Here is a 12,562-nt window from a genome sequence, read left to right as displayed (position 1 = left end):
ACTTTTTACTGTTTGTTAAAAGCAAATCACTATGGCCAGCTTGTACATAAGGGAAAGGAAATTAGACTTCATCTCTTTATTTTGTTTTTTGTTTGTTTGTTTGTTTGTTCGTTTTTTTAGTCTTCACCCGAGGATATTTTTCCATTGATTTTTAGAGAGAGTGGAAGAGAGAGGGAAAAACAGAGAGAGTCTCCATGAGCCTCCATCAGGGCCCAGGCCAGGGAGGAGCCTGCAACTGAGTTGCTCGCTCTTGACCAGAATCGAACCCAGGACCCTTCGGTCCACAAGCTGACACTCTATCCATTGAGCCAAACTGGCTAGGGCTAGACTTTATCTCTTAAAGAGAAAAAAGTACTAAAGAATTTATGGATTCATGTTAAAAGCACACAATTGTTTTCTAAATCTTTATCGAGGCTGTTGGCAAATTGTTCCTGCTTACGTTATTGTAGTAGGTTGAATAGTGTCCCCCCAGAATTTTTTTCCACCTGGAATCTCAGAATGTGACCTTGTTTGGAAGTAGACTCTTTGCAGATGTAATTAGTTATAGATCTCAAGATGAGTTCATCTTGAATTTAGGGTGAACTCTAAATCGAATCACTAGGTTCTTTATAACAAGAAGAGAGACACAGAGAGACACAAGGAATAAGGCCACATGAAGATAGAGGCAGAGATTAGAGTTTTGCTGCCATAGCCAAGGAACATTAGGAACCACCAGAAGCTGAAAGAGATAAGGAGGGTTTCTTCCTCACGGCCTTCATAGGGAGCTTTTGTAGCCAGCACTTTGATTTTGGCCTCCACAACAATCTATATATATATATATATATATATATATTTAAAAAAGGCTAATATGCAAAGTGTCCCCTCGGGTAATTCGACTGGGAGACCAGGAGTTTGATCACTCGCCATGACATGTGCTGATCACCAGGGGGTGGCACGGAATGAAGGAAGGCCCTGGCCGGCAACCAGAAGGCCCCAATCGGCCCTGATCACCAGCCAGGCCTAGGGACCCTATCCATGCACAGATTTCATGCACCGGGCCTCTAGTGGGATAATAAATTTGTATTGCTTTAAATCACTGAGTTGTGGTAATTTGTTACAGTAGCACTAGGAAACTAATATAGATTTCTATATAAATTTGCCTTTGAATACTCTTGTTTGCTAACTTAACATTATTAATTGTTTAAAGGAATATTGGTTGTCCTAAATTACTGATTGATCTAAAACACATTTTCTTGAAAAAGAGACTAATTTTGAGGGTTATTTATTGTAAAGTATAGTTTATTTTTGTTGACTAAAAGGAAAATATAACTTGTTGCTTTTTCTTTGACACAGCTTGATTCATGGCTGTTCAAAGACATAAAAGAAAAGTTACCTGACAGAATGTTATGTATTTATCAAATTAACACTTAAGTATGGAGCACAAGGTGTAGGATGGTGAGCTTCAGTTCAATAATAGACCATAAGAGAAATTGAAAAAGAGAAGTTTATTACTCACAGGTCCTGGAGAAAATACCTGGCCTTGGGCCAGAGTAGAAGGTCAAGGCAAAATAAAGACAGACAGATGGAGACAAAATCTGGGCACAAGCTTTGTTAGGGTCTGTGGGTAGAGTACTTGGGGGTTCCTGGGCTAATTCAAATTAAGACAGCAGGGTTTAAGTCCCTGGGAATCTAAGGGGCACATAAGGGAAAGGCAGTGGGAGGCAAGGGAGATTGCTGATCACAAGGGCTGTTGGGGAAGTCATATCAGGACCTTTTGTTTACTTGTGACTCTGTCTACCTAGGGAATGTGATTGCATGAGGGACTAGTGTAGTTAAGGGTCACTGCAGGCCACTAGGCTGAATAAAATGGATTCAAGGCAACAATACCATGGAGTATCTTAGCCAAACTCTAGACACTGAAGAACAGGCAGCATGGGAACTCTTTTCCTGAATGAACAGCTAGCCAGCTCTGACTTTGGGAGCAGGAAAACCACGTAGGCCTTAGGGAAGTGCTGGATGTTAGAACTGAGGCAAAACTTCAATATGAAATCTTGTAAGGTCATCAAACACCCAAAGTGGAGAGGATGAGCCTGTTCATCCCGACAGTGGGTTACATTAACTCGGGAGAGGGAGATGGTGCAGAAGTGTTATGCATTTAAATTTTGCTCAAATTAGTTTTAATTTTCTCATTTATAATATCATAGATGAAAGTGTATTGTGAAATAATTGATTTGGTGAGGCAGAGAGGGAAGAGTACTAAAGAGGTTTTATTTATTTGTTTTGTTGTTTTTTTCGTGTGTTTTTTTGCCTTTGGCAAAAGTTCCACAAATACTAATTTAATCTGTGATTGCAAAGTGTTTATTATTAGGCCTCAGGCTCACAAAAATATAGCAGTAAAAGCTTAAGAAACAAAGTAAAATAATTTTGATAGGTTTCAACAGATTTTCCCCCACTAACTCCACTCACATGATTTTATATTCGTGATTTAAAACTAAACAAATCTTGCAATTATTTGCAGTGTTCATCTTTCATATGAAAATTGAAGAAAATATTATCAAAGGCGCAAGATAAAAATATGAGTATGAAATAGCACACATGAAACAGCAAGTAAGATCTCACATTGAGAAAGAGTGCTAGTGAAAATTTAAGTGAGCCTGAAGCTCAGGGAGTCGAAATCCATATTTGGAATTTTGTGGCTAACTCGGTTCAATGGGAATTGATATTATGTCAAGATAAATGCTAAATGCAAAACTCAGATTACATTTATGCTTATCATGATGTAAGTGGTAATAAACATGTGCTGAATACCAACAATACAAGGAGCATGTTAATGGATTACTCTATATGTAGTAGGACCGTGTTGTACATGATTGTTTAGCATTATTAAGAAAATTATTATCTAGGCTTCTCGTTGTGCAATGTGGCAGAAAAAAACAGATCACAGTGTTCTCGGAATGTTGTTTCTGTACTCAGATATATCACCACATCTATATTCATTCCAACACTTCAGGAGTCCAAAGTAAAGCAAATGTGCCATTTAAACAATAACAATTGAAGCACCCACACGCTGAAGTACACTTATGCAATAGCATAACTTCACAAAGGAGAAATGGTGGCTGAGAAAAATGAGTGCTATAGAAACTGAAACATTCAGTTATAAGCCAGATGATTTTAATTTGCTTCTTCCCTATTCCTACTCCCATTATGTACCAAGTTTTATTTGCTTGCTTAATGACATGTAATTTTAAGAGATATTGAGGATGTAGAAATAAAGACCTAATGATATATTTGTGGACAGTACGGAGAGAGATGGGCCAGGAAAGAAAGTCAGTGCTTAGTACTCTGCATAGAAGGTTTTCAATAAATGCTTTTAGAGGGTATTAATGAATATGAATTAAATACATGAATTGTGGATGAACTAACCTACGTGTGATTCTGGTTTAGATGACCAAGAAGAGATCATGCCATAGCATAAGAAGGGGAACACAGAGGAAAGATGGGTTTCTTTTGAGTTTGGGATTCCTATTACACATGCAAACAGATTTTGGTAAAATAGGATGTTTTGATCCTAACACTTGGCTCAATGGACATTTGTTCCTTATTAGAGTAATTTTGGAATATGTGATGAAAATTACTTACAGTTTTCTTATAAATTAGCTAAGAAATAAAACCTAATAGTACTCTTTTGAAAATGTATAACAGATATTACTGTAGAAATGGCATGAAATAGGACTGTGATTAAAACCATACTCTAAATAATTGCTTCCTGTTGGAAACATTCAAAACTACAAAGTTTGGCCTGAGAAATATTAAACAAAATGATACACATAAAATAAAGTAATATGCAGTATTTTCATTAAATAAAATGTGATTAAAGATTTAAGGTTCTTCTGAAAATTTAATATATAGAATTTTAATTGAGAAAATTAGCTTTTGTAGATAAAAATGGCCTCCAAGTCAAAGCTGTAACAACATTATATAATTAAAAAATAGTTGTGCTGTCTTTAATGTAAAATTTAAACAGAAATAACATTTATCTAGATAAAAATAATTTTTATAAAATACAATAAAATCTATAAATGGTTTGACAGTGGAGTGTAGGAAATTGATTAAGAAATTAAATTGAGTTAACAAAATTTGCTCTGGAAAGAATTTATTAACTGTAATTAATTTAGGTTAAATATTTATGGATAAGGTATTTGTGTTTGTAAAAACAGTACTTAAACCTTGTGGAGATCAAAGCAACGAAGTCAGAACAGCAGAGTCAAAATGAGAGGTCAAAACATCTGACTCAGCAGCTGGAGATGGGCAGAGAGTTCCCGAGACAGAGAGCTGAAGTATGTTTAGTTGAAGCCATAAACTATTGTAGGAGAGAAAAGGACAGAATGGGAGTCCAGGAAGCCCTGGTGCTTAAGGGGCAAATAAAAGAAGAGATTGTGATGTGACGATGAAAAAGAGGTTGATGATGGTGTTTTGTCTCTCAAGGCTATGCTCTTCCTGGTAACAACATTTAGCGTGGTCTTTAATATTATTAAACTCTTCTAAATTACAACCTGGGTCCATATTTTCAAGAAAATGTGGGATATTATAAAATTGATATCATAGTATTTCAGAATGTATGCATAACAATACTACTATCCAGATGCCCGACTGTCAGCTTAAAAGTGATCCAGATGTACAATATATTGGACCACATTAAATGTTTACTTGTTCTACTTTTATTGTTGTTTGTAAAAATCAATTTAGCCTGTTTATCTTTTAGTTCTTTGATAGAATAAAGCTCTTCTGGATGCCTGCGAAACATCAACCAGATTTTATATATCTAAGGCATGTTCCACTTCGAAAAGTCCATCTCTTCACAGTTATTCAGATGAGTTGCCTTGTCCTTTTGTGGATAATAAAAGTTTCAAGAGCTGCTATTGTCTTTCCAATGATGGTATGGAACTTCTAACTTTTTTTCCTTTTTTGTGATTTTCTGCTCTTATTGGAATTGAAGCAATAGAGTCATTCTGAACAGTTACTGGTAATCCTGGTATAAACTTTAACCACAAAATCTTAGGCCCTAAACGGTTTGGCTCAATGGCTAGAGCGTCGGCCTGCGGACTCAAAGGTCCCAGGTTCGATTCTGGTCAAGGGCATGTACCTTGGTTGCAGGCACATACCCAGTAGGGAGTGTGCAGGAGGTAGCTGATCGATATTTCTCTCTATCCCTCTCCCTTCCTCTCTGTAAGAAATCAATAAAATATATTTTAAAAAAATCTTAGTGACTAAGATTGGGTTTGAGATTATATATGAATATCAGTGACTCATATTAGTTTTGTCTCTATCATTCTGAATACTAGTCGTTGTTTGAATTAATTGAAGTTGGTGGGAAAATGTAAACTTGCAGAGTTTAACTTTAAAACTATACTAGCAAATCTGAAAAGTTGGGGGATTTTGAAAATGAAATTTCATTAAATATTTCAGGCAAAGTTTTAAATGTTTCAAAAATATAGTGAATTTGAATAGCTAAAAATAATTAAAATATTTTCAGTACAGATAAGGATAGTTTAATGTTCATTTAAAATAAAGCAAACTATTAACTATATGTATTTAAGAAAACAGTGGAATATGTTTTATAGTTTTTAAAATAGCTTCTTTGAATGACTTCTGTAATGGGTAAGTAACACCATAGCCATTATTCAGAGGATAGGGTAAGAAAGGGAAATAAAAGAAGCAAAAGTACAGACAATACCTGTTATATACATAAATTTTCAAATTTCATTTTTAACCTCAGTCCTAGTTGAAATTGACTTGTTTCTAAAAACAAACATCTACATATCCCATTTCCATTTCTCCCATATTTTACACTATTTTATTATTTATTTCAGGTCTTAGCTCTGGTATTTGTAAGAAAGTTGATGGACTTTTTGTTTACCAAACGGGAACTCAGCTGGTTAGATGATTTAATGCCTGAGAGCAAGAAAAAGAAACTAGAAGATGCCGAAAAAGAAGTAAGTCATAGCAAAATAAATATCTTATAAAGTAAAAGGAGCACTTGTACACAATAGCTCTTTGCAAAATTAAATTATTGTGTTTCTCTTTAGACAATGAGTGATTAACAAGCACAGGTGGACACATTTTGAAGATTAATGTTTAAAACCATAAAGTTGGAATTTGAACACAGAGAGAGCGAGTGGGCATATTTTACACGAGGAAATCAATCCCTAGTGAAACATAATACTTTGTACTTCATTATCATGAAAATTATACAGTTTATTTTTCTGATTCTTCCCCTGTGGATGGTAGAAACTTACAGATATTTAATTATTTCCAAATTATAGTCATTCAATGATTGCTTTTTGGTTGAATAAGTGAGAAACAAAAAGGAGAATTATCACTGTGGGTATTTTTCTAGGGACAAAGTCTTAATCAAAAGATAATTTTAATCCAAAGATAAAATGATTTATTCTTGAAATAGATGAAAAACTTAAGAGGAAAATATGTTGATCTGATTTGCTTTCAAAAATGATTTAAGATTATTGTTTGAGAAACTTTTTGGATTTAATTGCTTTTATAGACTACTGATTTATCCTATCCTGTTTCATATATTAAAGCAATTTAAGTATTATGGAGTATTCAAAATTCAGGTGTAAGTCTGGGAGTATAAGTTAAAAAAGTGACCCTTACATAATTTAGCAGAATGATTGAACCCATAAATTATAAAAAATAGGAGCAAAATTTCCACGTGAATAGAAATGAAGATGAAAGAAAATATTTGAGCCCTAACTGGTTTGGCTCAGTGGATAGAGCATCAGCCTGCGGACTGAAAGGTCCCAGGTTCAATTCCGGTCAAGGTCATGTACCTTGGTCGCGGGCACATCCCCAATGGGAGGTGTGCAGGAGGCAGCTGATCGATGTTTCTCTCCCATTGATGATTCTAAATCTCTATCCCTCTCCCTTCCTCTCTGTAAAAAATCAATAAAATATATTTTTTTTTTAAAAGAAAGAAAATATTTGATGACAATTGTGCGTTCTTTCCACTTTTCCTTCTTCTACAAGGTGGTTAGTAAGCGTATTCATTTTCTTACCTACAGTATATTTTTTCAAAACATGGTTGTATTCCTCTTGCCTTTGGGAAATCTGTTTGAAAACCTTTCAGTGGTCTTAGGTTTTATTCAGTCATTAGGTGAAGCTTGATAGGTCACAAAGTCTAATGAGATTTCTGCACAGATGTTTCTACAAATATAGCTACATAATATGTGACTGTCTGGTATTTCTTCACTATTCCATGGCGTCCCTTCATTGACAGTGGATTCCCACATTTAGGAACTGATCACGACGATGTATTGTAACACTGTATGAATAGTTCAGTTTTCTCAAATATTGTAGAAAGCATACTGAGACTCATACTTCTAGTAATAATTATAATACAAAATTTAAACTATTATATTATTTAAAATTTATATTATAAAAGTATCATTACTTTACTTTTCTGTTTGATATATTCTTATTTAGGTATGAGTTATTTTTAAAAATAATATTTTAACTAAGATATTTTGATAGTCTCTATTTAATTTTTGGGCTTTCGGTCAAGGCTTGCTCTCATCATCAGATACGATTTCAAAACGTATGACGTAAATTTGGTATAAATTAAACGTAAATAAGATGGGCATCAGAATAAAGAAATTCTGAAGACTTAAATTATCCACACTTGGTGTAATTAAAATTATTCAGATTGAAAGCAATTTCTCAGAAGCTTTAAATTCCAAAGAAGGTAATTTTGAATTCAAAACCTATGAGCTTCCACTCAGTCTTTCTGATAATGAAAATATTATTAAGTATACTGAAGCAGTAGCTAGTGTAATTTTACCTTTTTTTTGCTTTGACTTTATGTCAATTCTCTTTATTACTTCTGTAGGAAAAAGGTGGCAACAGTCCCAGCCTTCTAGTCATCCCTTCCACAGCGTTCTCCTCAGGCCAGACCCGTACTATGGGGCATTTTTTGTCCTTCTAGAACTTGGTAAAATGAAAACTGGTATTTCTATATAACATATTATCTTTAATTTTTTAAAAAAATTTCTCCTTTATATGTCCGCCAAGTAGGAGAGAACAAATATGATCATAATCATAAATGTATTAGAATCTGCCATTTCCATTGCACAGATCCACTCCCATGGCCACATATATATATGGGACTTACATGCATGTGTACCAGGTGTCCACTTTGGAATTCATTAATCTCAGATAGGCAGAGACACTGTTTAATGAACTTCTAACTTTTTTCCCATTATAGACCCACTGTACTCTAATGGGTGTTTACTATTTTCTGATTATGATGATAATGATTTTAGAAGTAATTAAATATTGCTAGATTTCACAGAACTCATGTTTTCCAAAAGGATACAAAATACATTAGAGATTTATTGAGGCAATTTTACAGGGGTATCCTTCAGATGTGCATATGTGAAAAAAGTGGCAATACATTAAATCAGGCAGGTTTACCGACACTTAAAATTTCAGATAAATTAATATGATAATACTTTCATGGGATCTTCAGTACATGGGAAGAAACAAGAGCACCAATAATACAGTGAAAAAACAATCCATTATCAAACATTAAAATATAGGTATGACCAGTGCAAAAAAAAAAAAGATAATTCTCCATCTGACAACTGGAGGAAGAAAAGGAAATTTAAAGATGTTCACTTTATAACTTGGAAATAAGATGTTAGAAGCAATACACCAGAAAGGAAATTCTGGTTGATTTTCTACTTGGTCACCTGGCTCCTGGGATCTCACTCCTGCGGCTGGGGACTCTCCTGAAGGATGTGACTCCTTCCTGTGGCCGGTCCTCCCAGGCCCCCTTACCCAGGAGGTGGTGCACTGAGGTGGTAAATGGACAAGATCTCTAGAAAGGTTGCATTTCTGCAATTACTCCTTTCTACTACCAAACTGATAGGTTCAAAATATAATTCAGGTTCATAATATAATTTTATATATAGCATCCTATGGCATTAAAAGTATTAATTGAGTCACTTTGATATGATCTGGGAAGGTGATAAAGAGCAGAAATGTCTCAACTCCCTGAGACTCGAATTTAGAGTCTTCTCACCTATTGTCCTTTTGATGGTAGTTACAAGCTTATACCTTTATACACCAGGGTTTTCCTATCAGTAGCCCACTTCTGGTCTTATGGCATTGAGAAAACATTAGTCTGACCTTAAAATTCAATAATGAGTTAAGCAGAATAAATAGCTACACAGGCCAGTCCAAGGTCGCAGAGCTTCTGTTCCAAATTTTCATGTACTTCATGCATATGCATATGCATATGCTTCAGTTTTTAGAAAGAAAGGATTATAATCAGGATAGAAATGAATATTGGAACCCTGACATTTTGCACATTGCTCTGTGTAAAGGGAAGACAGCAGAATCAAATTCTGGATGTCCAAATGTGCTCAGAGTACCAACAAGCCTTCCTTGCTGCTTAAATATTCTCTAGGACATGGTACCCATTTGACAAAAGGGCTGCTGTTAAAAGCAGAAAGCCCTAGCAGCATGTTTGCTCCTGGGTGGGGGGAGAAGGCAGTTAGTGTTCAGTAAATCCTGGAAATTCAGCTCTGGGCAGTGATCATGGTAGTGACACCTCTTGGTTTATAGTAGGTTCGCTCTAACATATACGCTATAAAAAAAGGCAAAAAGGGGGCTAGTGAGACTTGTGATGTATATGAAGCATGACCATGAACAAGGCCAAGAAGATATAAAAGCAATCTAAAAACAAGAGCAATTAAACCTACCACAGAGCATGTCTATACTGCTAAGAAAGATCAGAATTTGTTGTGGATTTTGGAAGCATGTCTTAATTATTACACAGACAGATGTTATTTCTGAATGTTAGACTGAGGCCAGCATATTTTCCCTCAAGCAGTGGGTTTTCAAAGTGTAGTCCCAGGATCTCTGCTGTATCAGCCGACACCTGCAACTTGTTAGAAAGACAAATTATTGGACACTACTCAGATCTTCTATTCAAAACTCTGGGGAGAGGGCCAGTACTCTGTGTTAACAAGACCTCCAGGTATTTCTGATTCATGCTAAAATACGAGATAAGACTTCCTAAAAATCACAGAGACTATATCTCCAGAATATGCTCTTCTAAATCCAAGGTTACTCTATCAGAATTTTTGTATTTTATAATAATTTAGATAAGTCATTTAGACACAATCAAACATTCTGACGAAAGACATATGTTGCCTCCACCTATTCATATGAATTCTGTGTGGACTACTTCTCTGCCCCTTTACTTCTTTTTGGCTTTCATCAGTAAAGTGAGTAGTGTATGTGTTGACTCTTCTATCTATTGGGAGTATTAAAAATACCTCTTAGGGATATAATAGTTTATGGCATTAAAAGTATTGTATATATGTGTGTATATAATATATTATATGTAATATATGTGGAATTTTTGCAGCATTATCTATTCTATCACTAATTTAGGAAGGAAATGGTAGACTCTTATGTTCTTTGGCTTTCCTTGTTTTTCTCTTAGATAAAATGAAGGGGTTAAACTTGAAGACCCCTCTATTTCTTAAAAATCTATGAATTCTAAAATTGCTGAATATTTTTCTATCTACTAGTAATACTCTAAGAATTTTTGTCAACATTGGCTCTTTGCTGTTGTTTGCACTTTGGGCAAATTGAGGGCTCCTACATAAATACAGACTTTACCTGAGATATGGATATAGTAACAGATGCTACCTATTTCACTAAGGTAGAGCATGTGTTAGGTAACATGGTATTTTTTATGCTATCACAAAATATAATTCAGGTTCATAATATAATTTTATATATAGCATCCTATTTATCAAAACACCCCATAATTTAACTCCAATTTTATTTTCCACTAATACTCAGCACAGACCTTTGGCTCCAGCCAGGCTAGTTGTTTATTGTCATGCAAATACATCTTATTTATAGACAACTTTTATCCCTGGCCTACTTAGAGTTTTTTCCTTTTTACTACCTGGAGATTCTTCCTTTCTACTACCAAACTGATCAAATAAGATGGGGTCAGATACCACTTTCTCTGTTCCTATAGTTTTTAAGGTGATACTTCTTGTCCTCTGAGATTAGGGTTTATATCTTCCTTTTCATTGCTGTATCCCTAGTACCTAGGAGACTACCTGTCGTATAGATGATGCTTAATATATATTTGTTAAATGAATTTATGAATAGCTGCTAGATTATACCTATCTCATAATACATGCTCAGTAAATGTTTGGGTGCTTTTGAATGGATTTTTTTAAGCCTCAATTTTCCTGCCTTTCACTGGATATAGCATTAACTGTCCTTCACTTATCTCAGTGGTTCTCAACCTTGGCTGCACTTATCAGTAGCCCACTTCTGGTCTTATGTTGAGACTAATGTTTTCTCAATGCCACCTGGGAATCTTTTTAAAATCCTGATTTCTGGGCCTCATCCTCCGGAAATTCTGTTTCTTTGTTATGGGGTGGGGCCACAACATTAGCAACAAAGAAACAGAATTTCTGAAGGATGGGGCCCAGAAATCAGGATTTTAAAAAGATTCCCAGGTGATTCTAATGTGCAGCCAAGGTTGAGAACCACTGACTTATCTGGTATCTGAAGAAGGCTTTGGACTATCTTAATTAAGATATGGTATTCAAATCATAGTATGAATATTCCTCTAGTCAAATTGGCAAAACCCTTCAAATGTTCTTGGGTAGACTTTGATCATCATCCTTTTAAGATCTTCATCATGTTGTAGGTAGGATTCAGCATATTTTTGATGGACCCTGTGTGAATGAAGTGCTGAATAGAACTCATTTTAAGGTCCTTCTGACTTAAAAAGTGGTGGATACTCAGCTTTATGCTCTCACTTTCTTTTACTGTATGATTGAGATAAACTAGGTTGCGATTGTCGTGACGGCTAGTGCCTGATTTGACTGCTCCTCCCCAGAAAGTCTCAATTTTTGGCTTCCTCAGTGCTGCCTGGGATGCAGCCGGCCCTCCATCCAGAGCACTGGGGCCCACCCAGCCTCCTTCTGGCACGAAAGGCAGCGGCTGCTCTGCCACGTTCTCCTCAGATAAGCATGGCTTGGGAATGCTATCTTTAGAGGTGATGAGTTTTTGTTTGGATAGAATTATGACTAGTATAAAGCCCACACATGCTAACAAGCCACAGAGTGCAAAATAATTATTGAAAGCAATTTGAGAGAAAAGTGGAAAATCATCTGAGGAAAAAACAAAATTGTTCCCAAAGCTTTGGTCCATTTTTTTTTATTTTTTATATTGAATCTTGAGTCTTGGTTTTCTGCTGCCAGGTCACCTAAACATTGATGGCACTGTTCTTCTCTTAGCTTTTTTGAACTTTACTCATTTATTAAACCTTTCTACCTGGCTTTTTGAGATTTTATTCTGAGTTGGTCAAGAAAGATACTATATACCAAGCTTACCTTTCAGTGGATAATAATTGCATTTTGGAAATAATTGCATTTTGCTTGTATCTTGGTTTTACTTAAATAGCATTTGAGATCACTGAATGTTTCCTCTTTATGTTCATCCCTATACATTTAGGTAACCTTTTCTA

At 35.2% G+C, this 12,562-nt stretch overlaps 1 protein-coding gene across 7 annotated transcripts in view; it reads left to right on the top strand.

The window, feature by feature from the left end:
• SLC4A10 (solute carrier family 4 member 10) overlaps window positions 1-12,562 on the top strand; it is a 228,564-nt gene that overhangs the window by 200,102 nt on the left and 15,900 nt on the right. For all 7 annotated transcript variants that reach the window (XM_070422867.1, XM_070422869.1, XM_070422871.1 and 4 more), the window contains 2 exons: window positions 4,742-4,915; window positions 5,850-5,972. In XM_070422867.1, coding sequence (XP_070278968.1) covers window positions 4,742-4,915; window positions 5,850-5,972 — 297 coding nt within the window. The remainder of the gene's footprint in view (window positions 1-4,741; window positions 4,916-5,849; window positions 5,973-12,562) is intronic.

Source organism: Myotis yumanensis, unplaced genomic scaffold (genome assembly GCF_028538775.1).
Source record: "Myotis yumanensis isolate MYYU_CA2020_CCGP unplaced genomic scaffold, mMyoYum1.0.hap1 SCAF_8, whole genome shotgun sequence".
In the NCBI taxonomy this organism is placed as follows: domain Eukaryota; kingdom Metazoa; phylum Chordata; class Mammalia; order Chiroptera; family Vespertilionidae; genus Myotis; species Myotis yumanensis.
The sequence above is the reverse complement of the archived record's forward strand: the minus strand, read 5'-3'. Positions and strand labels throughout refer to the sequence as shown.